The 27,692-nt window shown below is 43.1% G+C and overlaps 1 protein-coding gene across 1 annotated transcript in view; it reads right to left on the bottom strand.

Annotated features, from left to right (window-relative positions):
* Nucleotides 1-27,692, bottom strand: part of poln (polymerase (DNA directed) nu) — a 265,214-nt gene that overhangs the window by 51,855 nt on the left and 185,667 nt on the right. The window contains exon 17 of the mRNA XM_063049749.1: nucleotides 835-966. Within this exon, the coding sequence (XP_062905819.1) occupies nucleotides 835-966 (132 nt within the window). The remainder of the gene's footprint in view (nucleotides 1-834; nucleotides 967-27,692) is intronic.

The following is a 27,692-nucleotide window of genomic DNA, read 5'->3' as shown; positions in this document are numbered from 1 at the left end:
AAGAAGAAGAAGAATAGCCCTTAACTCGGCAGTGGAGTTATCGGGGCACCGTCATGACGGTGTTTCCATAGCAAGTTATTCTTGTTTTTAAGAGGCCCCCAGTTGCTGGCTCGACACTCAACCCGACTTGGATTCGAACCCGGGAACCTTCGCTCCGGAGTCCGGCGCTGATATTATTGCGTCACCATTCTTCTTCTTCTTCATATCCCTGTATTCTCTGTATATTCATGAGTCACAGAGTAATACCACACAGGTACCTGCCTGCACCCTGGCAGTACGTTACAGACACCCTCCACTCTCTGTGTACAAAATGTACTCCACACATACTTGAACAATCCTCCTTCACCTTAAATGCATTCCCTCTAGTCATTAGACATTGTGACCATGGGGGAAAAAAATTATTAAGGATCCCCATCACCCAGTACTTGCCTTCTTCTCATTGCTACCAAGGAGGAGGTACAGGAGCCTGAAGACACACACTTAATGTTTCCTAAACAGCTTCTTCACCTCCATCATCACACTTCTGAATAGACAATAAACCCATGTACATCACTTCTTTTTGTTTGCTTTCTTTTTGCACTACTTAATTTAATTTACACATACTGTATATTTCTTATTGTAATTTATAGTTTGCAATGTAACTAATTCCCATGCAAAACAACAAATACCATGACATATGCCAGTGATATTAAACATGATTCTGACTAATGAAAACTGGCAATGTCTATGGAAGGGGATTTCCTAAATATTGAGGGAGACTGAGAGAAACAACAGATTGGCGCCTTCGTGCGGTGAACTTATACACACCATAGCAGGGCAATCATTACAACCCACCTTGCTGGTGACACTGCTGAATGGTTCTCTGAGTAAATGTGCGAACCTCCTTATACTTCTGCAGGAAGCTTTCGATAAACTGGCCAGCTTGAATTACAGACACACCGAGACAATCAGACAGGCGGTCTTTACCTACAGAGACAAACAAGAGTATTTCTAAAACTAGTCAATGTTTCAAATGAAAAAGAACAGATCACCGCGTATGTTTCCTCTGGGTGCTCTGGTTTTCTCTCACATTCCAAAGATGTACGGGTTCAGAATCAGAATCAGGTTTACTATCACCGGCACGTGACGTGAAATTTGTTAACTTAGCAGCAGCAGTTCAATGCAATACGTAATCTAGCAGAGAGAAAAATAATAATAATAAATAAAATAATAATAGTAATAATAAACAAGTAAATCAATTACGTATATTGAACAGATTTTAAAAATCTTGTAAAAACAGAAATATTGTACATTAAACAAATGAGGTAATGTCCAAAGATTCAATGTCCATTTAGAAATCGGATGGCAGATGGGAAAGAGCTGTTCTTGAATCACTGAGTGTGTGCCTTCAGGTTTCTGTACCTCCTACCTGATGGTAACAGGGAGAAAAGGGCATGCCCTGGGTTAACTGGTGTAATTGGACAGCGCAAGTTCATTGGGCCAGGGTCTTTTACCGCTCTGTATCTATGATCTTGAGGCCCCCTGTTGGTTGGAATTGAGCACGGATGCTGCATCTCAGCGCTCTACCTGATATGCAAGCCAGTACCCGAGCCAGGCGGTACAATATAAGAGAGCAAGCTGTTGCCCATGTAGCAGGGTACCTCGCTCCAGGCAGCAGATGAATCCAAAGGAACGGGAGAGACCAATACAGTTTGGCACCAGCAGCCTCGCAGGAGTTGCCCGTCAGTGTTGAACTCAACGTAGGACTGGCTTAGGGATGGCAGCTCCGGATTTTTCCTTCAGGGTTTACTCCCGAAGCCTGCCCAATGAGTGGGTATAGCCACAAGGCAGCGGAGGTTTGAGATCAAGAGTTTTCCGTCTCCTATATGAGCTGGCAACCACTGCTGACGTGTAAACTCCTTACACTGTAATATTGTAATGATAAATAAGTAATGATAGTAACAATAACAGACAGCTAAGTATTTTTCAGAGACACAAGAGACTACAGACACTGAAATCTGCAGCAGCAAACAAAACACTCAACAAAAGCTTTTTAAGTTGACACAATTGACCACAACAGTCTCCTAGATTGCCCAAAGAATTGGGTTGGCCTCTCAAATAGTGCCCTCAATTGCTGTCACAACCACGGATTCGACAGCACAGCAGATACAGCAATTGCGCTCCTGAATGTGCAAGTGTCAGCTAATTATTATTTCATTGTGATAGTATTTAACTCCATTCTTTTTGTCTTAGCTCTTGTTGAGACTTGAGCAAAGCACCATAATGTTTCACTGCCTGATTGCATTCGACCTTGCCTGAGAAATTGGATTGTCGAGTCAACTAACTCTGAAGACTAGTGGTATTCATTTTATATTTAGTTATTCCTTTCAGCCGCAGTGTTGACTTAGCTTTCCATTTGAGGGTTTTAGTTAATGGCCCTGTTTGGCCTAGCATTTATTGTTTTCTTTTCCCCCTAACTCTGTTCGCATTGAAGTATGTGAACTACTGACCTGTTTCACTGTCTCTGGCTCCACACTTCAATAGGTGCATTTAATGTCAAAGAAATGTATACAACATCCTGAAATTCTTGGGCCATATCTGAATGCAGTGGCAATTGGTTTTGCTCATATCTTAGAGAGAAATTTTTTTGTCTGTCTTGGAGACTAATTTTCTAACAGATAAGACGTGCCTTTTGGTGCTGCTCAGGGAGGCTGTCTGTGCCCCCTCCTCTTCTCCTTATACATGGTCCCTTTAAGAGACATCATTACAGAGCATAATCTTGATTTCCACAGTTATGCAGATGACACACAATTGCATATCTCGGTTGAGCCTGATGATGATAATAACACCCTATCGTCTCCGACTTCTGGTACGGCTGCAATAAACATAGAAACATAGAAACATAGAAAATAGGTGCAGGAGTAGGCCATTCGGCCCTTCGAGCCTGCACCGCCATTTATTATGATCATGGCTGATCATCCAACTCAGAACCCAGCCTTCCCTCCATACCCCGTGACCCCTGTAGCCACAAGGGCCATATCTAACTTCCTTTTAAACATAGCTAATGAACTGGCCTCAACAGTTTGCTGTGGCAGAGAATTCCACAGATTCACCACTCTCTGTGTGAAGAAGTTTTTCCTAACCTCGGTCCTAAAAGGCTTCCCCTCTATCCTCAAACTGTGACCCCTCGTTCTAGACCTCCCCAACATCGGGAACAATCTTCCCGCATCTAGCCTGTCCAATCCCTTTAGGATCTTATACGTTTCAATCAGATCCCCCCTCAATCTTCTAAATTCCAACGAGTACAAGCCCAGTTCATCCAGTCTTTCTTCATATGAAAGACCTGCCATCCCAGGAATCAATCTGGTGAACCTTCTTTGTACTCCCTCTATGGCAAGGATGTCTTTCCTCAGATTAGGGGACCAAAACTGCACACAATACTCCAGGTGTGGTCTCACCAAGGCCTTGTACAACTGCAGTAGTACCTCCCTGCTCCTGTACTCGAATCCTCTCGCTATAAATGCCAGCATACCGTTCGCCTTTTTCACCGCCTGCTGTACCTGCATGCCCACTTTCAATGACTGGTGTATAATGACACCCAGGTCTCGTTGCACCTCCCCTTTTCCTAATCGGCCACCATTCAGATAATAATCTGTTTTCCTATTTTTGCCACCAAAGTGGATAACTTCACATTTATCCACATTAAATTGCATCTGCCATGAGTTTGCCCACTCACCCAACCTATCCAAGTCACCCTGCATCCTCTTAGCATCCTCCTCACTGCTAACACTGCCACCCAGCTTCGTGTCATCCGCAAACTTGGAGATGCTGCATTTAATTCCCTCATCCAAGTCATTAATATATATTGTAAACAACTGGGGTCCCAGCACTGAGCCTTGCGGTACCCCACTAGTCACCGCCTGCCATTCTGAAAAGGTCCCGTTTATTTCCACTCTTTGCTTCCTGTCTGCTAACCAATTCTCCACCCACACCAATACCTTACCCCCAATACCATGTGCTTTAAGTTTGCACACTAATCTCCTGTGTGGGACCTTGTCAAAAGCCTTTTGAAAATCCAAATATACCACATCCACTGGTTCTCCCCTATCCACTCTACTAGTTACATCCTCAAAAAATTCTATGAGATTCGTCAGACATGATTTTCCTTTCACAAATCCATGCTGACTTTGTCCGATCATTTCACCGCTTTCCAAATGTGCTGTTATCACATCCTTGATAACTGACTCCAGCAGTTTCCCCACCACCGACGTTAGGCTAACCGGCCTATAATTCCCCGGTTTCTCTCTCCCTCCTTTTTTAAAAAGTGGGGTTACATTAGCCACCCTCCAATCCTCAGGAACTAGTCCAGAATCTAACGAGTTTTGAAAAATTATCACTAATGCATCCACTATTTCTTGGGCCACTTCCTTAAGCACTCTGGGATGCAGACCATCTGGCCCTGGGGATTTATCTGCCTTCAATCCCTTCAATTTACCTAACACCACTTCCCTACTAACATGTATTTCGCTCAGTTCCTCCATCTCACTGGACCCTCTGTCCCTTACTATTTCTGGAAGATTATTTATGTCCTCCTTAGTGAAGACAGAACCAAAGTAATTATTCAATTGGTCTGCCATGTCCTTGCTCCCCATAATCAATTCACCAAACAAATGGATGAGCAATAATCTCCTGAAACTAAGTGAACATAAAAAAGCAGAGTTCCTCCAGCTTTTCATAAGCATATTTTCATCTCTGCGCAGCACTTTCCAACGGAAATATTTTCATGTTGTGAGAGATTAAATTGGTAAATTGATTTATTATTATGACTTGTGAAAGGTGTAGTGAAAAATTTGGAAAAAAAACTTCAAAATTTATGTTCTGTTGAGTGCACTGCCAGACTGAATCAGGCTGTCCAAAACGAGAACTGAATGACTTCCTGAAAGGTGGAAATGTTCAGAGCTGTGGGAGAGAGTGAGCTAGTGGGATTTGTTGGATTGCTCTTACGTGGAGACAGCACAGTTTTGATGGGCAAGTAACCCCGCCTTGTGCTGTAACATTTTGAGATTTTGAGAATGTTGGTTTATTATGGTCGATACAGTGAAGCCTGTTTTGCATACTATTCATACAGATCAGTGCACTGAGGTAGAAACAGGTTTGAAAAGAGTATTATTGCAGAATAAAGCGTAAAAGCTACTGAAGAAGGGCAATGCAGGTAAATAATAAAGTGCAAGATGATAGTGAGGTAGATTGTGAGGCCAAGAGCCCATCTTATTGTACAAGAGGTCCATTCAAGAGTCTGATAACAGTGAGGAAGAAGCTGTCCTTGAGCCTGGTGGGATGTGTTTGCAGGTTTTTGTATCTTCTTCCCAGTAGGAGAGGGCACTGTATGTCTGGGCTGGGTGGTCTCATCGGGGCAATAGAGGAAGCCACAGATTGACATACAGAACTGGGGAGTGAAATTAAGTGGGTAGCCCCTGAAGGAGTGTAGCTAATAGTCTGATAACAGTGGGATAGAAATTGACATTGAGTCTAGTGGTGCATGCTTTCAGGCTTTAGTGTCTTCCATCCGATGAGAAGAGGGGAAGAGCCCAGGGCGGGTGGGGTCTTTTATTATGCTGGCTGCTTTCTTGACACAGTGAGGAGTGTAGCTAGAGACCGTAAAGAAGAGGCTGGTTCCTGTGATGTGCCGAGCTGTGTACACAAATCCTGTGCAGAGCAGTTGCCATACCAAACTGTTATTCATTCAGAGAGAATGTATTTCAATGGTGCATCAATAAAAATTAGTAAGAGATGGCGGGGAGTACGCCAAACCTCTTTTGCCTCCTGAGGAAGTTGGGGCGTTGGAGAGTTTTTGTGGCTTTAGCATCGATGTGGTTGGACATGGACAGGCCGTTGCCGATGTTCACACCTAGGAACTTGGAGCTCTCTACCCTCCCAGCACCATTGATGTAGGCATTGAAAACATAAACAGATGCAGGGAAATACCACTGGCCCCTCGTGCTACCTCCACCATTCATTAAGACCATGGCTGATCTTCACTTCATTTTTCTGTACTAACCCTATATTACCTAATTCACTCAATATCCAAAAATACATCGTTTTCCTTTGAATTCGGGAGGAGAAGATGGCGGCGCGACACAGCGCGCGCAGCTCTCCGGTGAAATGATATCATATCTGTTAAATAGGGGCCGTGGACAATTCTGATTTGATGGAGACAGACGTGAAAGCACAGAGGAACATCTGGAGAAATTTCTGAAATGCCCGGTTCGCTGCCGCTGCTACTGTGCTATTGAGAATCTCCGGAGGGAAGGCCCCAAAATCCCCGGCTTTGCCTGCTGCTGGCGACTGAGGCTGGGGTCGAAGCATTCGGCAGAGATGATGCTCGGTACTCGGTGTCGGAGGGCTGATCAGAGCTGGAAGTTTTTGGACGACTCAGAGTCAGACTGTGGTTGGGCATGGCAGGGAGAGTTTTCTTCCTTCTCCCGTCTGCGTGAGATGTGGGACTTTCGAGAGACTTTGAACTTTTTTACTGTGCCATGGCCTGTTCTTCATCAAGTTACGGTATTGCTGCACTGTTGTAACTGTATGTTATAATTATGTGGTTTTTGTTAGTTTTTCAGTCTTGGTCTGTCCTGTGTTTCTGTGATATCACACCAGAGGAATATTGTATCATTTCTTAATGCATGCATTACTAAATGACGATAAAAGAGGACTGCGTGTCCTCATAATCTAGTAATCTAATTGTCTTTTTGGCTGACCCTTTCACAGCTCACTTACATAGAGGTTCAAAACTTAGTGCCCTAGGTTTCTCCATTCTACACCACTCCCCAGAACCCCTCTTTGGTATCGTCATCATTGGCTAGTCTGTGGATCGATACCAAAGGTCGGTCGGAAGTCCAGAATCGTAGCCCGATAGTCAAAGCTTGGAGATGGGAGGCTGTCCTTGAGTTGGAGGACTGCCTGTAAGGGAGTGGGGATGGGGGAGTGAGGGAGTGTCAGACAGAGAAAGGCTTGTTTTGTTGCATTCTGTATTGTTGCTTGGCTGACCGTTGTGACCATGCTATGCTAGTACCAGAATGTGTGGCGACACTTGCAGGCTGTGCCCAGCACGTCCTTAGTTGTGTTGGTTGTTAACACAAATGACACATGTTCATTGTATGTTTCGATGTACATGTGATAAATAAATCTGGATCTGAAAAGCTGCTTGAGGTAATGATGGTGAAGGGGTAAAAGTCAGCCAATATCCAGACGACTACACAGCCCTTTCACAAAGAACGCCAAGAGACCTTTTACATTTACTTGGGAGACCAGTCCAACCTGTGTATAATATCTCATCCAAAAGGTACTGGATGCGCAAAGGTAGATACTAATTACTACTGCATAAAGTGAAGGACTTAATTTTGTCATAAGTTAATTGCAGCACATTCAGCATGTACTGGCTTTCAATTAGCAAGATGGCGAAGTGAGGGCAGCAATATTCAGGCCACTTGAGGTCTCCTGCATTCTAAATGCATCCGCTGATGCTTGCGTGGGACTGTAATTTACAGCTATGTCAGAGAACAGAGCCATAATCATTCGCATTTAAACGGAAGGTTAGAAGCAAAGCAGAAGTAATTCTGGTTAAAATCAAATCAAAGTAGTTTTGAAATCAGCTGTAAAAATCTGCCTCAATTCCAAGAGGATTAATTTGAATGTTCAATTTACACTCAGTGGCCACTTTATTAGGTACACCAGCTCATTAATGCAAATATCTAATCAGCCAGTCATGTGGCGGCAACTCGATGCACAAAAGAATGCAGACATGGTCAGTAGGTTCACTTATCAGATCTGCCTTTGATTATGGATGTGTTGCTTATGGGTCAGCCTCATCAGTGGTTTTAAAGCCCCTCGATAAAATTCAAGGTCAAGTATTGAGAACATGAGAAAGACTGCAGATGCTAGAAATCCAATGCAACACACACACAAAATGCCGGAGGAACTCAGCAGGTCGGGTAGCATCTATGGAAATGAATAAACAGTTGACTTGATGCTGTAGTGCTAACAAATCATCCATAAGACCATAAGACCTGGGAACAGAATTAGGCCATTTAGACCAACGAGTCTGCTCCGCCATTCAATCATGGCTGATCCTTTTTCTCCCCACCTCTGCCCCACTCCCCAGCCTTCTCCCCATAACCTTTGATGCCATGTCCAGTCAAGAACCTACCAAGCTCTGCCTTAAATACACCCAAAGACCTGGCCTCCACAGCTGCCTGTGGTAATAAATTCCACAGGTTCACCACCCTCTGGCTAAAGAAATCTCTCTGCATCTCTGTTTTAAATGGACACCCCTCTATCTGAGGTTGTGCCCTCTTGTCTTAGACTCCCTCACCATAGGAAGCACCCTTTCCACAACTACTCTGTCTAGTCCTTTCAACATTTGGAAGGTTTCTATCAAAACCCCCTCTCATCCTTCTAAATTCCAGCAAGTACAGACTCAGAGCTATTAAACATTCCCCAACCCTTTCATTCCCGAAATTAACAGTGAATCTTCTCTGAACCCTCTCCAATGCCAGCACATCTTTTCTTAGATGAGGAGTCCAAACCTGTTCACAATACTCTCCAGCGCCTTATAAAGCCTCAGCATCACATCCCTGCTCTTGTATTCTAGACCTCTTGAAATGAATGCTAACATTGCATGTACCTTCCTCACCACCTGCAAGTTAACCTTTAGGTTGTTCTACACAAGGACCCCCAAATCCCATTGCATCTCAGATTTTTGGATTTTCTTTCCATTTAGGAAATAGTCTGCATATTTATTTCTTCTACCAAAGTGCAAGACCATGCATTTCTCAACATTATATTTCATTTATCACTTTCTTGCCCATTCTCTTAATCCGTCTAAGTCCTTCTGCAGCTTCCCTGTTTGCTCAACACTACCTGCCCCTCCATTAATCTTCGTTTCATCTGCAAACTTGACAACGAAGCCATTTTTTCCACTATCTAAATCATTTATATACAGCATAAAAAGAAGCGGTCCCAACATCAACCCCTGCCGAACACCACTAGTCACTGGCAGCCAACCAGAAAAGGATCCTTTCATTCCCACTTGTTGTTTCCTACCAATCAGCCAATACTCTAACCATGCCAGTAACTTTCCTGTAATACCATGGGGTCTTAACTTGGTAAGCAACCTCATGTGTGACACCTTGTCAAAGGCCTTCTGAAAGTCCAAGTATACAACATCCACTGTATCCCCTTTATCTATCCTACTTGTAATCTCCTCAAAGAATTCCAACAGGTTCGTCAGGCAGGACTTTCCCTAAAGGAAACCATGCTGACTTTCTCCTATCCTATCTTGTTCTGTGTCACCAAGTACTCCATAACCTCATCCTTAACAATTGACTCCAACATCTTCCCAACCACTGAGGTCAGGCTAACTGGTCTATAATTTCCTTTCTGCTGCCTTGCTATTTTCTTAAGGACTGGAGTGATTTTTGCAATTTTCCAGTCCTCTGGCACCATGCCACAGTCCAATAATTTTTGAAAGGTCATTACTAATGCCTCCACAATTTCTACCGCTATCTCTTTCAGAATCATAGCATGCAGTTCCTCTAGTCCAGTTGACTTATGTACCCTTAGGTCTTTCAGCTTTTTTCAGCACTTTCTCCCTTGTAATAGTAACTGCACTCACTTCTCTTCCCTCACACCCTTCAATAAATGGCTAGTGTCTTCCACAGTGAAGACTGATGCAAAAAACTCATAGTTCATCTGCCATTTCCTTGTCCTCTGTTATTAGTTCTCCGGCCTTATTTTCTAGCGGTCCTATATCCACTCTCATCTCTCTTTTACATATGTGAAAAAGCTTTTACTATCCACTTTGATATTGTTTGCTACTTTACTTCCATATTTCATCTTTTCCCTCCCAATGATTCTTTTAGTTGCTCTCTGTAGGGTTTTTAAAGTTTCCAAATCATCTGTCTTTCTACTATTTTTTGCATTGTTGTATGCCCTTTCTTTTGCTTTTACATTAGTCTTGACATCCCTTGTCAGTCACATTTCGACTGCTTTCCCATTTGAGTATTTCTTCATTTTTGGAATACATCTGTCCTGCATCTTCATCATTTTTCCCAGAAATTCACACCATCGATGTTCTGCTGTCATCCCTGCCAGCACCTCCTTCCAATTTACTTTGGCCAACTCCTCTCTCATACCAATTTAATTTCCTTTACTCCACTGAAATACTGCTACATCAGGCTTTACTTTCTCCGTATCAAGTTTCAAGTTGAACTCAATCATATTGTGATCACTGTCTCCTAACTCTTATTTTACCTTCAACTCCCTAATCTAGTATAGCTGATCCCCCATCAGGCTCAACAATAAACTGCTCTAAAAAGCCATCTTGTAGGCATTCAACAAACTCACTCTCTTGAGGTCCATTACCCACCAGATTTTTTCAATCAATCAGCATGTTGAAATCTCCCATGACTACCATAACATCGCCCTTTTGACACACCTTTTCTATTTCCCATTGTAATCTGTGATCCACATCCCAGCTGCTGTTGGGAGGCCTGTATATAACTGCCATCAGGGTCCTTTTGCCCTTGTCGTTTCTTATCTCAACCCACAAGGGTTCAACATCTTCTGATCCTATGTCACATGTTTCTACTTTTTAATGCCATTCTTTAACAGCAGAGCCACACCACCCCCTCTACCTACCTTCCTATCCCTCCGATATAATGTGTAACCAATGATCATTTCTTGTAGAAATGAGTGATATACCTTTATATCTTCATATCAGTTACAGTTAGCTATGGTTTATTGGGCTAATGTAAGATCGACAACATTAGTAGAGAGTTGGGAGCACTGTATTCATAAGGTTTTCATTTTTCGGTTGATGGGTAATGACTGGGCACAAAATCTTGGCTTGTTTAATACGGAATAGGGTCATAGTGTACCCTTTTCTGTTGCTCCTCCGTGGTTTTTCCCTTTGTCTGTGGTTGATTTAAGGAGAAAATGAAGATGCAGATTGATTGTCTATCAGTGATACAGGTAGCTCAGCTATATATGTAAAGCAGATATTATGGATTTTTTTTTTAGATTATTGTCATTAAGAAATGATACAATATTTCCTCCGGTGTGATATCACAAAACACAGGACAAACCAACACTGAAAAAACTAACAAAACCACATAATTATAACATATAGTTACAACAGTGCAACAATACCATAACTTGATGAAGAACAGTCCATAAGCACGGTAAACTTCGAGCCTCTGATCAGCTCTCCGACACAGAGTACCAAGCACCATCTCTGCCGAACACTTCGACCTCAGCCTCGGTCGCCAACAGCAGGCAAAGCCGGGGATTTTGAGGTCTTCCCTCTGGAACATTCTCAATCGTGCAGTAACAACAGCAGTGATCTGGCATTTCAGAAATTTCTCCAGATGTTCCTCTGTGCTTTCACGTCTGTCTCCATCAAATCAGAATTGTCCACGGCCCCTATTTAACGGATACGATATAATTTTCACCGCAGGGCTGCGCACACGCGGTGTGCTATCTCTCCTCCCGCCGGACTCTTACATATCGACACAGATAGTTCAAAAGATCCAGCGACAGGTCGTTCAGGTGTTCCTGTTTATATTTCAAAGTTTCAGATAACAATGAAGGAAAGATTATCAGACAAAGTAATCACATCTGAGAAAGTTGCTCATTTCAGCCATGGAATGACGTCAAAGAAGAATGCCATAATAACGTACTTCTCTGCTCTGATTTGTTCTCGGTTTTGACATCTGTTAAAAGAGGTATTTCAAGTTGTAGGCCAGACATTCTTCTTGAGATTGGACATCTATGAGGTTGTAGGATCTAGGGTTGTGTATCTATTTCTTATGGGTACCTGCCCATGTTAGAGTTGAAGGAAATGATGTGGTTCAATGTTTCAATTTAATGTCAGAGAATGTATACAGCATCCAACCTAAAATCCTTACTCTTCACAGACGTCCACGAAAGAGGAAAAAAACAAAGAATAAATGACAGAAAAGCTTTAGAACCCCAAAGCCCCCCTCCCCCCTCGTGCGCACAAGAAACAGCAAAGCAGCAACCCTCCCTTCTGCCCTTCCCCACATCTGGTCCAGCAAAAGGCATCAGACCCCCCACCACCCACCAAGTAATACCAAGACTCCAGAGACCATGATCTGTAGACCATCAAGAACTACTGTCCATCACTCTGACAGCTCAACAGGCTATCTCACTCACTCATGAGGGAGAGAGGAATATCATTCCTGCATTTGAGTGCAGAGCCTCCAACAGCCGCACCCGCTGTCTCGATGTTTGAATGCCTTCAGTCAGCAACGTCAGTGAGGAATCGGGTCATCCACCCCAAAGGCACATGTCTTCCAAGTTGGTCCTAAGGATCTCAAAGTGCAGGCTGCTCAGCGAGTTCCAAAGAGCCAGAACCCACCATCTGTGAAGAACTCTTGGCTAGATATTCGAACCAAACAAACACTTAATATTAAGGATGTAAATATAGTGGTGTCTTTGCAAGAAGGGAGATGAAAGCCATAATTAAAAAGTCTATTTGATCACCGTGGCAACAAAGTTGGCATAAGGAAAAGAAAGGACAGTGTACATATAAAATTCAGAGGATGGTGGGAACTCAAATGGGAAATGGGTATAAAAGAAGGGAAGAAATTATATTTATATTTATGTATTGGACATACTGGTTGAATAATTCCTTGTTCAGAATGGATATGCATGATACGGGTACTTGTAGGTAGCGTACTTGTCATGAAACAATGCAGTATATATTGTTTGAATGCAGTTCCTATGAGGTGCAAAGGAAGCATTGCATTGCTAAATTGAGATCTTTGCGACAGACACAGTTTAACATGGAAAGTTTGTTAGTACAGCACTGCCATTGTAATGTATCTAGTGCGTATTTGACATTCTGAAAAGCATTAGATTTTTGATATCTTTTTTGGAGGGGAATTTAGTGGGTATACTTCCTGTCTCTTTGCTCCACACTCCACCTCAGTAGATGGTGGTAAAGCATCTTATGTTGGTCCGCCCACCGCCATTAAACTTTTCAAGAGAAAAAGAAGAGGTTCTGTTGTTTATCAGACCAAACATGAGAATGGGGAAAAAATGTGATCTAAGTAACTTTGATCATGGAATTATTGTTGGTGCCAGACAGGGTGATTTGAGTATCTCAAAAACTGCTGCTCTCCTGGATTTTCACACACAGAAAATGGTGCAAAAAGTAAAAAGCATCCAGTGAGCAGCAGTTCTGTGAGCAAAAATGCCTTGTTAATGAGAGACTTCAGAGGAGAATGGCCACACTGGTCCATGCTGACAGGAAGACAACAGTGTGGGTGCCACAGTAGTGTAGCAGTTAGCGCAACGCCATTGCAGCTCAGGACGTCGGAGTTCAGAGGTCAATCCCGGCGTCCTCCATAGGGAGTTTGTACATCCTTCTCATGGAATGCATGGGTTTCCTCCAGGTGCTACAGTTTTCTCCCATATTCCAATTAGAATTGTCCCGTGGTTAAGCTAGTGTTAAAAGTTGGGGCTGCTGGAGATGTGGCTCAAAGGACCGAAAAAATAAAATATCCACACGTTACAACAGTCGTGTGCAGACAGCATCTCCGAATGCACAACAGATTGAACCTTGTAGTAGATGGGCTACAAAAGAAGATGACCACAAACATACAGAAATACACTCAGTGTCCACTTTATTAGGTTCTTCCTGTTCCTAATAAAGTGGCCACTGAGTGTATGTAACAACAGTTAATGAATTTCAAAGCAACATTTTGTGTATGGAACCTTAGGTCTTCTGAACATGCAATAAATGTATTGATAAACTTATTTTTTTTTTGCTATGCAAATATGAACGTATAGTAATCAGAATTAATGGTGCCAATACTGTTTTGATAATGAAGACATCCCAAAAAGCGACATTAATGTGCAATTGTTCCTGAAACTTGGGAGGGAGGAAGAGGTGCCCCCTGGAATTGCTTGGAAGATTTGTGAAGCTGTGAACCACGCTATGATTTTCATAAAGTTGCTGTGTCTGCATATTAATTACTCATTAAACTCAGCAAAGAAACTACAGCAAGGGGGTTATTTAGGTTTAAAAATACAGCATGGTAACCAGCCCTTCTAGCCCAACGAGCCCGTGCTGACCAATTCCACCCATATAAATAATTAACCTTCTAACCGGTACATCTTCGGGATGTGAGAGGAAACCCAGGGTACTCTGTGGTCACGTACAAACTTCTTAAGACAGCAGCAGAAAATGAACCCGTGTTGGTGGCGGTGTAATAGCGTTACACTAATCACAATGCTAACATGCCATCTCAAATGTTCCTGGATCCAGTACCGTAACTGTAAGGATTCAAATCCCACCCATGCCCCTGGAGATGTTAAATTGTTAATTTAAAGAAATGGAATTGAAAACTTCTCAGATTAATGGTGATCGTGAATCATGTTGGTGCAAACATCCATCTAATGTCATTACAACCGGTCTAGAAGACCATATGACCTTAAGATATAGGAACAGAAAAGGACGTTTGGCCCATCGAGTCTGGTCATGGCTGATTTATTATCCTTCTCAACCACATTCTTCTGCCTTTCCCCCGTAACCTGCTAAACATAGAGTCTCTTAAATGTCCCTAATTATCTGCCTCTACCACCACCCCTTTGGAGCATTGTGAGCAGTTTTGGGCTGATGTGCTGGCATTGGAGGGGGTCCAGAGGATGCTTACAAGAATAACCCTGGAAATGAAAGGGTTAATGTATGATAAACATTTGATGACTCTCAGCCTGAACTCACTGGAGTTTAAAAGAACGAAGGGAATCTCACTGTAACCTATCAAATATTGAAAGGCCTGGATAGAGTGGATGTGGAGAGGATGTTTCCAATAGTGGGAGAGTCTAGGACCAGATGGCACAGCCTCAGAATACCAGGACCTTTAAAACAGATATGAGGGAACAGATATAAGGGGGAACTTCTTTAGCCAGAGGGTGGTGAATCTGTGGAATTCATTACCACAGACGGCTGTGGAGGCCAAGTCATTGGGTATATTTAAAGTGGAGGTTGATGGGTTCTCGACTAGTAAAGGTGTCAAAGATTCGGGGAGAAGACAGGAGAATAAGGTTGAGAGGAATATTAAATCTGCCATGATCAAATGGTGGAGCACACTTGATGGGCTGAATGGCCTAATTTTGCCCCTATGCCTTATGGTCTTACATCTTAATAACATAACTGGACACCTCACCACTCACAGAGTGTAAAGAAACACAGTACTCTCTCAATCATTCCATAATTTGAAACAATCATGAACCCTTTGATCAAAACATCAAAATGACCTTTCATTTAATTTAAACTAATCTAATATTGATTAAACTCTATTTCTGAGCTTTGTGATGACAAAGTAATTTATGGCTCTGTTGAGCCAATGCAGAAAAGGATATAAATAATGTATCAGGGACATATGTTATAAGGTTGTACATATATCTTCCACAAGAATACTCCAACATGCATACTGGAATTATTTCATTATTAACGTCAATTAAAATTTATTCTGAGAGGTTTCCTGCTGGTATTTCACACAGTTACCACCTCATATACCCAGTCAGAACTCCTTTAGCCAGAAGGTGGCGAATCTATGGAATTCATTGACACAGACACCTGTGGAAGCTAAATCATTGGGGATATTTAAAGCGCAGCTTGATAGGTTATATATTAGTAAGGGTGTCAAAGGTTACGAGGAGAAGGCAGGTAGTCATAGTCATAGTCATACTTTATTGATCCCAGGGGAAATTGGTTTTCATTACAGTTGCACCATAAATAATAAATAGTAATAGAACCATAAATAGTTAAATAGTAATATGTAAATTATGCCAGTAAATTATGAAATAAGTCCAGGACCAGCCTATTGGCTCAGGGTGTGTCTACCTGGCTCAGGTAGAGCTACCATCTAAATGTAGCACAATTCCTCAACATTACTGATGAGAGCATTTCTTGGAACATAGAACAGTACGTCCAGACAGGCTATTTGGCCACAATGCTGTGCCAACCTTGATGCCAATTTATACCAAATGACTTCTTCCTGAGTATCATCCATATCCCTCCATTCCCTTGATATTAATTGGTCTATCTACAACCTTCTTAAACTCCACCAAACTGCTTGCTTCCATCACTACTCCACTATTCCTGGTAACCTATTCTAGGAACCGACCACTCTAGAACAAGTACAGCACAGGCACAATGTTGTGCCCAACCAGCTCAAAAGCCAATCAAAAACACCCAAACACTAATCCCTCCTACCTACACCATCCATATCCGTCCATCTTCCTCACATCCATGTGCCTATCTGAACATCTCTTTAATATACTTGCCTCTACCACCATACCATTCCAGTGCATTCCAGGCATCCACCACTCTCTGAATAAGGAACTTACCCCTCACATCCCCTTTTATGCATATCCCCTCTCATCTTCAATGCATGCCCTCTGGTATTAGACATTCCTACCCTGGGAAACAGATACTCCCTGTCTACTCTATCTATGCCTCTCATAATCTTATAAACCGCTATCAGATCTCCCCTCAGCCTCCACCGGTCCAGAGAAAACAACTCAAGTTTCTCCAGCCTCTCATGATAGCACTTGCCCTGTAAACCAAGCAGCTCCTGGGGAAACCTCTTCTTCATCCTCTCCAAAGCCTCAACATCCTTCCTACAGTGAAAAAAACATGCCCCATCACATCGCTCTTAAACTTCACTCCACTAACATATTACGATTTAACTATTTATGGTTTTATTACTATTTATTATTTATGGTGCAACTGTAACGAAAACCAATTTCCCCCGGGATCAGTAAAGTATGACTATGACTATGACTATGACTATGACTAACCTATGAAGTCCACTGGTATTTGACATTTCTACCTTAGGGATCAGATTCTGATCCTATCTATGATGCTTACAATTTTAAAATCCTCCTTATGTCTCCCCCCAGCCTCCGCTCTAGGGAGAATAATGCACGTTTGTCCAACCTTTTCTCATAGCTCCTACCCTTGAATCTAAGTAGTATCCCAGTAAACTTTGTCTGCACCATAGTTTCTCCAGAGTCTCCCTATTCTTCTTATATTGGGGTGACCAGAACAGTACGCAATACTCCTAGTGCAGACTGACTAGAGTGTTAGTCAGGAGTACAGGAAGGAGACAGAGAGCCTAGTAACATAGTGTCATGACAACAGTCGTGTCAGCAAAAGGAATGAGCTGGCCATTGACTTCAGGAAGGGAGTTCAGTGCACATGCTCTTGTCTACATCAGTGGTGCTGAGGTTGAGAAGGTTGAGAGCTTCAGGCTCCTCAGAATGAACATCACCTGTCCTCGTCCAACCACATTGATGCCATGGCCAAAAAATCTCACCAGTTTCTCTATTTCTGTGGGAAGCTGAAGAAATTTGGCACGTTCCTTCCGACACTCATCAATTTTTTTTTTGATGCGCTATGCAAAGCATCCTATCCAGATGCACGATGGCCTGGTATAGCAACTGCTCTGCCCATGACCACAAGAAACTGCGGAGAGTTGTGGACACAGCTCAGCACATCATCACAAAAACCAAGCTCCTCACTAAGGACTCTTGTCTACGCTTCTCGTTGCCTCAGTAAAGGAGCCAGCATTATGAAAGACACCACCCACCACAGACATTACCTTTCCTTGTCCCCTCTCATCAGGAACAAGATACAAAAGCCAGAAAGCACATACCACTGGGCTCAAGGACAGCTTCTACCCTGCTGATTGACCACTGAACCTTCCCAAGTACCATAAGATAGACTCTTGCCCTCATAAGATAGACTCTTGCCCTCACAACCTACGGTACTGTACGTATACACAGCTCGGGTGCCTAAGACTTTTGCACAGTACCGTAGTAATTATATGTATTGCACTGTATTGCTACAAAAAAAAACATATTTCATGACATATATGAGTGATGAAAAACCTGATTCCGATATAGGGCTCTATTGTGGACTGAGAGTGGGAAGGGGACAGGGAGAGGGGAATCATGGTTAGGAAGAGGGGAGGGAGCAAAAACACCAGAGAGGCACTCTGTAATGATCAACAAACAAATTGTTTGGAATCATATGTCCTTGACTAATTCTGAGGTCTGGGTGCGTCTGCATCCATGCTACCCCCCCCACCCCTGGCACTCCCTCTCTGCCACCTGTCCCACACCCCTCCCACGGCACTCCACCCTTACCATTCCTTTGCTCCCGTCAGATTTACAAACTCGCCGTCTCCTCCACGTTGACAAATTCAGTACTGTGCAAAAGTCTTAGACACCCTTGCTATAAATTTGTACAGTACAGTACCCCACGGTGTCATTGCACTTTAATGCCTGTCTGCACTGCACTTTCTCTTTTCATTCTGCACTCTGTTATTGTTTTCCTTAATATAAGTGGTATAAAGGAAAACAATAACTAACGTTTCACGGTAGCATATTGGTTAGAGTGATGTTATTACAGCCTGGGGCATGCTGGAGTTCAGAATTCAATTCCAGCGACCTCTGTAAGGAGCTTCTGTACATCCTCCCCGTGGAACATGTAGGTTTTCCCCGGCTGCTCCAGTTTCCTTCCACAGTCCAAAGACGTCCCAGGCAGGTTAACTGGTCATTGTAAATTGTCCTGTGATTAGGTTAGTGTTAACTGGAGTTGTTGGGTAGCTGGGGTGGCATGGTTCGGAGAGCTTTAGAGCCTACTCCGCACTGTATCGCTAAATTTTAAAAAACTAATAAAAAACCCACTGTTGCAATGAAATGAACGATATGAACCGTATGCAAGGCATGTTTAATAAACCAACAATAAACCAATGAAAAACAAGTTTACCAATTTATAAAGCTGTCAGATACCTTCCTCACACTTACACTCAATACCCCTACCAATGAAGGCAAGCATGCCATACACCTTCCTTACCACCTTAACCACTTTCGGTGAACTAAAGACTTTTCCCCAACATCCGCCTGTACTTCAAGAAGACAGATTTAGAATGTTACTTGTAACATCCAGAGGAAGCCTGAACTCTTTCCCAGATTACATATGTCACTCTTCTTCACCATACACCCTCCTCAGCCTCACCTTACCACACACCCCACCTCCTTACCCATCCCTGTCCCTAACTACTCCCTCCCCCTCACCCAGCCGTGTTTAATGGGTACTCGGTAAAAAACCTGGTGCATGTGGACTGCCCTTTCCAAATGACTGGCTTGCCTTTAGCGACTTACTGCTCATCCATCTCACATCACTGCCATGTAGGATGGTCTACTGACTATTTCAGCTTCTGAGCACAATTTATCCTGACTGGTGGTGATGTTTCCTGCAGCAATTTATGCTTCCTGCTCTTAGTTAACTTGCAGTCAGCTGTACAGGCGAGAGCACACTGTCCAAAACTGTGCCTTCAGAACTCCAAACCTTCTCTCCTGTCATCCTCACTTTAGGTTACTAGTCTACACAGAGCTGGACATACAGAGCACAGAAATAGATGGACATATATGCAAGCGCGCACACACACACACATATACACACACACACACACACACACACACACACAGACATACATACACACACACACACACACACACACATACACACACACACACACATATACACACACACATATATACACACACACACACATACACACACACACACACACACACACACACACACATAATTGAGGACATCTTCAAAAAATGATGCCTCAAGAAGGCAGCATCCATCATGAACGACCTTCACCATCCAGGACATGCCCTCTTGTCATTACCGCCATTAAGAACCATAGAACCATAGAACATTACAGCACAGAAACAGGCCTTTTGGCCTCTGCCGAACCATTTTTCTGCCTAGTCCCACTGACCTGCACACGGACCATATCCCTCCATACACCTCTCATCCATGTACCTGTCCAAGTTTTTCTTAAATGTTAAAAGTGAGCCCACATTTACCACTTCATCTGGCAGCTCATTCCACACTCCCACCACTCTCTGTGTGAAGAAGCCCCCCCAATGTTCCCTTTAAACTTTTCCCCCCTCACCCTTAACCCATGTCCTCTGGTTTTTTTCTCCCCTTGCCTCAGTGGAAAAAGCCTGCTTGCATTCACTCTATCTATACCCATCGTAATTTTATATACCTCTAGCAAATCTCCCCTCATTCTTCTATGCCCCAGGGAATAAAGTCCTAACCTATTCAACCTTTCTCTGTAACTAAGTTTCTCAAGTCCCAGCAACATCCTTGTAAACCTTCTCTGCACTCTTTCAACCTTATTTATATCCTTCCAGTAATTTGGTGACCAAAAGTGGAGGAGGTAAGGAGTTGGAAGACACCCTCTCAACATTTTAAGAACAGCTTCTTCCCCTCCGCCATCAGATTTCTGTGGTCTATGAACTCATGAACACCACCTCAGTACTTTGCTGTCTTTTTGCACTACAGATTCATATATTTCACTCTTCAAGAAGGGAGAGAGGCAGCAGAAAGGAAACTATAGGCCAGTTATGCTGACCTCAGTAGTTGGGAAGATGTTGAAGTCGATTATCAAAGATGAGGTCTCAGGGTACGTGGAGGCACATGATACAATAGACCGTAGTCAGCATGGTTTCCTCAAGGGAAAATCTTGCCTGACAGATCTATTGGAATTCTTTGAAGAAGTAACAAGCGGGATAAACAAAGGAGAATTGGTATACTTGGATTTTCAGAAGGCCTTTGACAAGGTGCCACACATGAGGCTACTTAACAAGCTGTGATCGCATGGTATTACAGGAAAGATTTTAGCATGGATAAAGCAGTGGCTGATTGGCAGGAGGCAAAGAGTGAGAATAAAGGGAGCTGGCTGCCAGTGACTAGTGGTGTTCCACAGGGGTCTGTGTTGGGACCGATTCTTTTTACATTGTATATCAATGATTTGCATGATGGAGTTGATGATGGCTTTGTTGCAAAGCTTGCAGATGATAGGAAGATAGGTGAAGGTGCAGGTAGTTATGAGGAGTAGAGAGGCTACAGAAGGACTCAGACTGATTAGGAGAATGGATAAGGAAATGGCAGATGGAATACAGTGTCAGAAAGTGTATGGTCATGCACTTTTGTAGAAGAAATGAAAGTGTTGACTATTTTCTAAATAGAGAGAAAATACAAATAATTGAGGCACAAAGGGACTTGGGAGTCCTTGTGCAGGATTCCCTAAAGATTAATTTGCAGATTGAGTCTGTGGTGATGAAGACAAATTCAATGTTAGCATTCATTTCAAGAAGACAGGAATATAAAAGCAAGGATGTAATGTAGAAACTTTATAAAGCACGAGTGAGGCCTCACTTGGAGTATTGTGAGCAGGTTTGGGCCTCTTATCTTAGAAAGGATATGCTGAAACTGGAGAGGGCTCAAAGGAGGTTCACGAAATGATTCCAGGATTGAATGGCTTATCATATGCAGAGCGTTTGATGGCTCTGAGCTTATATTCACTAGAATTCAGAAGAATGAGGGGTGATCATCCATGATCGTACTGAATGGCGGTGCAGGCTCGAAGGGCCGAATGGCCTACTCCTGCACCTATTTTCTATGTTTCTATGTTTCTATGACCTCTTTGAAACCGTGTGGTGAAAGGCCTTGATAGAGTGGATGCGGAGAGGATGCTTCCTATGGTGGGAGAGTCTAAGACCAGAGGATACAGCATCAGAATAGAGGAACGTCTTTTCAGAAAGGAGATAAGGAGGAATTTATTTAGAAAGAGAGTGGTGAATCTATGGAATTTTTTGCCACAGGCTGCTGTGGAGGCCAAGTCTTTTTATATATTTAAGGCAGAGGTTGATAGATTCTTGATTGGTCAGGGCATGAAGGGATATGGGGAGAAGGAAGGAAATTTGGAGTGAGAGGAAAATTGGATCAGCCATGATGGAATGACAGAGCAGACTTGATGGGCCAAATGGCCTAATTCTGTTCCTATATCTTATGATCCTATGTTCTTATATATTTTTTCCTGCAAAATATAGTAATTTTTTGATATATTGCACTGTACTGCTGTCACAAAACAACAAATGTTTCGACACAGGTCAGTGATAATAAACGTGAGCAACACCCACAAAATGCTGCAGAAACTCAGCAAGCCAGGCAGCATCTATGGAAAAGAGAACAGTTGACATTTCAGGCCGAGACCCTTCATCGGGACTGTTTACTCTTTTCTATAGATGCAGCCTGGCCTGCTGAATCTCTCCAGCATTTTGTGGCTCGCTTGGATTTCCAGCATCTGCAGATTTTCTCTCGTTTGTGATAATAAACGTGATTCTGATTCTGTCACATGCATATTTATGCATCCTTGCATGCACACGCACACACATCCACGCACACCTATGCACACTTGCATACACACAAACATGGATATTGTACATATGCATACACATACATGCACACACAGAAACATTAGACACACAGAAAGGTGAACATCTGCATTATACATAAACACGTTGAGATGCACACAGCAACATGTGGACTCACAGAAACAATGTACAAAAAGCACGTTGACACAAAGAAAAATGCTGAGGCCCATACACACACACACACACACACACACACACTCTCTCTCAGACATACACAGAAACACATAGAGACAAACTCACAAAACAATATAGTGCTGGAAAAGCATGTTAGTCATTGAGACGTAGCCTGTAACTGGTTCAGTGTCAGACCTGTGAAAAGATGTTCCCTCTCACGTACTCCCTGAGAGGCAGGGACTCATTGAGATAGCCATGTTTGCCTGGTTTGGGTTTCGCTGTGTTGTGTGCAGCATGAGCATGTGTGCAGCTGCCATCTTAAATCCATCAGGTGGGCAATGGTGACAGTGAATTGTCATTATCTAACTTAATCAAATCTTCATTCTCTGCCTGGCTGATGTTTATTGCCCAACGTTTGTAAAACTGTGATATAATTAACTGCCATGACAATCAGAATCATCACATTGGTGTCAGGCTAGGCGGAACTATATACAGTCATAGTCAGAGAGGTGTACAGCGCAGAAATGAGTCTTTTCAGCCCACCATGTCCATGCTGACTGTGATATCTATCTATGTTCATCTCAGAATCAGAATCAGGTTTATTATAGCTGACAAACGGCATGAAATTTGTCGTTTTTTGGCAGTAGTACAGTGCAATACCTTTGGTAAATTGATTTACAGAGTTTTGGGGAAAGGTTGAATAATTTAGGACTTTATTCCCTGGAGCCCGGGAGAACGAGGGGAGATCTGACAGGGCTACACAAAATTATGAGGGGTGTAAATAGGGTAAATGCAGGCAGGCTTTTTCAACAGAGGTCAAGTGAGACTACAACTAGGGGTCACAGTTTAAGGGTGACAGGTGAAATACTTAAGGGGAGCATGAGGGGAAACTTCTTGGATGGGATGGGTGTGGAGAGCTAAGGTCCAGGTGCAGGTCAATGGGACGAGGCTGAATAACAGTTGGCATGGAGTAGTTGGGTCGAGGGGGTCTATGATTCTATTGTCCCATGTATCGATGTAAAGTGAAAAGCATTGTCCTGCATGCCATCCGAACAGATCATTCAGCTACAATTGTTCATTGACGTAGTACAAGAGAAAGCAGTAACAGGATGCAAAATAAAGCATACAATAATAAACTCAACTTTGACTTACATAGACCCTACAGTAAAAAACTGGTCATGATAACCTGGAAGCTTAAAGGACATTTTACTTAGATAGCTCTTATCTTAAAATCCAAAACTGTTCTACATTGAAAATCCCATACTGCCACAGTGGATCACAGAACACCTGCCCACTCCTTATTGGACCCCACACCTAAGACATAAATCCAGAAGACCATAAGACAGAGGAGCAAATTAGGCCAGTTGGCTCATTGTGTCTGCTCTGCCATTCTATCATGGCTGATTTATTATCTCTCTCAACCCAATTCGCCAGCCTTTTCCCCATAACCTTTGACACTGACTAATCAAGAGGCTATCAATGACATGGCCAACGAATGACATCGCCTCCACAGCTGTCTGTGGCAATGAATTTCATTGATTCACCACCCTCTTGGTTAAAGAAATTCTTCCTCATCCCTATTCTAAGTAGATGTCCCTCTATTCTGAGGCTGTATTCTCTGGCCTTAGACACATCCACACTAGAAAACATCCTCTCCACATCCACTCTGTCTAGTCCACAAAGCCATCAATTCCATCATCTGAATCATTGACATATAACATGAAAAGAAGCGGTCTGAATATTGACCCCTGCAGAACACCATTGTCACCAGCAGCCAACCAGAATAGGCCTCTTTTACTCCGACTCTTTGCCCTCTGCCAATCAGCCAATCTTCTATCCATGCTAGTATCTTTCCTGTAACACCATGGACTCTTACCTTGTTAAGCAGCCTCATATGCGGCACATTGTCAAAGGTCTTCTGAAAAACTAAGTAAACAACATCCAATGACTCTCCTTTGTCTATCCTGTCTGTTTTTTTCTCAAAGAATTCTAACAAATTTGTCTGGCAAGATCTTACCTTAAGGAAACCATGCTGACTTTGGCCTACTTTATCACGCACCTCCAAATTCCATGAAACCTCATCCATATTAATGCACTCCAACATCTTCCCAACCACTGAAGTCAGGCTAACCAATTTATAATTTACTTTCTTCTGCCTCGCTCCCCTCTCAAAGAGTGGAATGACATTTGCAATTTTCTAATCCTCCAGAACCATTCCAGAATCTAATGATTCTTGAAAGATCATTACTAATGGCTCCACAATCTCTTCCGCTACCTCTTTAAGAACCCTGTGGAGTAGTCTATCTAGCCAGGTGACTTACCTATCTTCATACTTCCCAGTAATAGCAACTACACTCACTTTTGCCCACTGATGCTCTCGAATTTCTGGTGTATTGCTAGTGTCTTCCACAGTGAAGATTGATGCAAAATACATATAAAGTTAGAAACATAGAAACATAGAAAACCTGCAGCACAATACAGGCCCTTTGGCCCACAAAGCTGTGCCAAATATGTCCCTACCTTAGAACTACCTAGGCTTTATCCATAGCCCTCGATTTTTCTAAGCTCCATGTAGCCATCCAGGGGTCTCTTAAAAGACCCTATCATTTCCACCTCCACCACCACTGCCGGCAGCCCATTCCACGCATTCACCACTCTCTGCATAAAAAACTTACCCCTGGCATCTCCTCTGTACCTACTTCCAAGCCCCTTAAAACTATGCCCTCTCGTGCTAGCCATTTCAGCCCTGGGGAAAAGCTTCTGACTACCCACACGATCAATGCCTCTCATTATCTTGTACACCTCTATCAGGTCACCTCTCATCCTCCGTTGCTCCAAGGAGAAAAGGCCAAGTTCACTCAACCTATTCTCATAAGGCATGCTCCCCAATCCAGGCAACATCCTTGTAAATCTCCTCTGCACTCTTTCTATGGTTTCCACGTCCTTCCTGTAGTGAGGCGACCAGAATTGAGCACAGTACTCCAAGTGGGTTCTGACCAGGGTCATATATAACTGCAACATTATCTCTCGGCTCTTAAACTCAATCCCACGATTGGTGAAGACCAATGCACCATATACCACAGAGTCAACCTGCACAGCAGCTTTCAGTGTCCTATGGACTTGGACCCCAAGATCCTTCTGATCCTCCACACTGCCAAGAGTCTTACCATTAATGCCATATTCTGCCATCATATTTGACCTACCGAAATGAACCACCTCACACTTATCTGGGTTGAACTCCATCTGCCACTTCTCAGCCCAGTTCTGCATCCTATCAATGTCCCATTGTAACCTCTGACAGCCCTCCACACTATCCACAACACCCCCAACCTTTGTGTCATCAGCAAATTTACTAACCCATCCATCCACTTCCTCATCCAGGTCATTTATAAAAATCACAAAGAGTAGGGGTTCTAGAACAGATCCCTGAGGCACACCACTGATCACCGACCTCCATGCAGAATATAACCCGTCTACAACCACTCTTTGCCTTCTGTGGGCAAGCCCATTCTGGATCCACAAAGCAATGTCCCCTTGGATCCCATGCCTTCTTACTTTCTCAATAAGCCTTGCATGGGGTACCTTATCAAATGCCTTGCTGAAATCCATATACACTACATCTACGGCTCTACCTTCATCAATGTGTATAGTCACAAAGGCACAAACTGCCTTTGACAAAGCCATGCGGGAGGAGAAGATGGTGGCGCGCCTGCGTGTGAGCAGCCCTCCGGTGAAAAATGATATCATATCTGTTGAATACGGGCCGTGGACAATTCTGATTTGATGGAGAATAGACATGAAAGCACAGAGGAACATCTGGAGAAATTTCTGAAACGCCCGTTCGCTGCTGTCGTTACTGCGTGGTTGGGAATCTTTCGGAGGGTAGGCCTCAAAATCCCCGGCCTTGCCTGCTTTTGGCGAACGAGAAGGAGGTCGAATCGTTCAGACAGAGATGGCGCTCAGTACTTGGTGTTGGAGAGCTGATCAGAGCTCGAAGTTTTCAGATGACTCAGAGTCGGATTGTGGTCGGCATGGCAGGGAGAGTTTTTCTTCCTTCTCTCGTCTGCACGAGATGTGGGACATTCGAGAAACTTTGAACTTTACTGTGCTGATGGACTTCTTCATCAAGTTATGGTATTGTTACAGTGTTTGTAACTATATGTTATAATTATGTGGTTTTGTCAGTTTTTTCAGTCTTGGTTTGTCCTGTGTTTTGTGATATCACACCAGAGGAAATAATGTATCATTTCTTAACACATGCATTACTAAATGACAATAAAAGAGGACTACGTGTCTTCATAATCATAAATAAATCATAATCATATTATGCCTCTCCAAATGTTCATAAACCCTGCCTCTCAGGATCTTCCCCATCAACTTACCAACCACTGGTCTATAATTTCCTGGGCTAACCCTACTCCCTTTCTTGAATAAGGGAAAAACATCCACAACCCTCCAATCCTCCAGAACCTCTCCCGTCTCCATTGATGATGCAAAGATCATTGCCAGAGGCTCAGCAATCTTTTCCCTCACTTCCCACAGTAGCCTGGGATACATCCCGTCTGGTCCCGATCCCGATCCAAGGAGGCATGGGATCCAAGAGGACATTGCTTTGTGGATCCAGAACTGGCTTGCCCACAGAAAGCAAAGAGTGGATGTAGATGGGTCATATTCTGCATGGAGGTCGGTGACCAGTGGTGTGTCTCAGGGATCTGTTCTGGAACCCCTACTCTTTGTGATTTTTATCCAACTTGATGCTTTCCAAAAGCTCCAGCACATCCTCTTTCTTAATAGCTACATGCTCAAGCTTTTCAGTCTGCTGCAAGTCATCACTACAATTACCAAGATCCTTTTCCGTAGTGAATACTAAAGTAAAGTATTCATTAAGTACCTCCCCTATTTCCTACAGTTCCATACAGACTTTTCCAGTGTCACACTGATTGGTCCTATTCTCTCACATCTTATTCTCTTGCTCTTCACATACTTGTAGAATGCCTTGGGGTTTTCCTTAATCCTGTCCATCAAGGCCTTCTCATGGCCTCTTCCGGCTCTCCTAATTTCATTCTTAAGCTCCTTCCTGCTAGCCTTATAATCTTCTAGATCTCTATTATTACTTGGTTTTTTGAACCTTTTATAAGCTCTTCTTTTCTTCTAGACTAGATTTACAACAGCCTTTGTACACCATGGATTTCGTACCC

The sequence above is a fragment of the Mobula hypostoma genome, chromosome 5 (assembly GCF_963921235.1).
Source record: "Mobula hypostoma chromosome 5, sMobHyp1.1, whole genome shotgun sequence".
Taxonomy (NCBI): domain Eukaryota; kingdom Metazoa; phylum Chordata; class Chondrichthyes; order Myliobatiformes; family Myliobatidae; genus Mobula; species Mobula hypostoma.
This window is presented reverse-complemented; position numbering and strand designations above follow the sequence as displayed.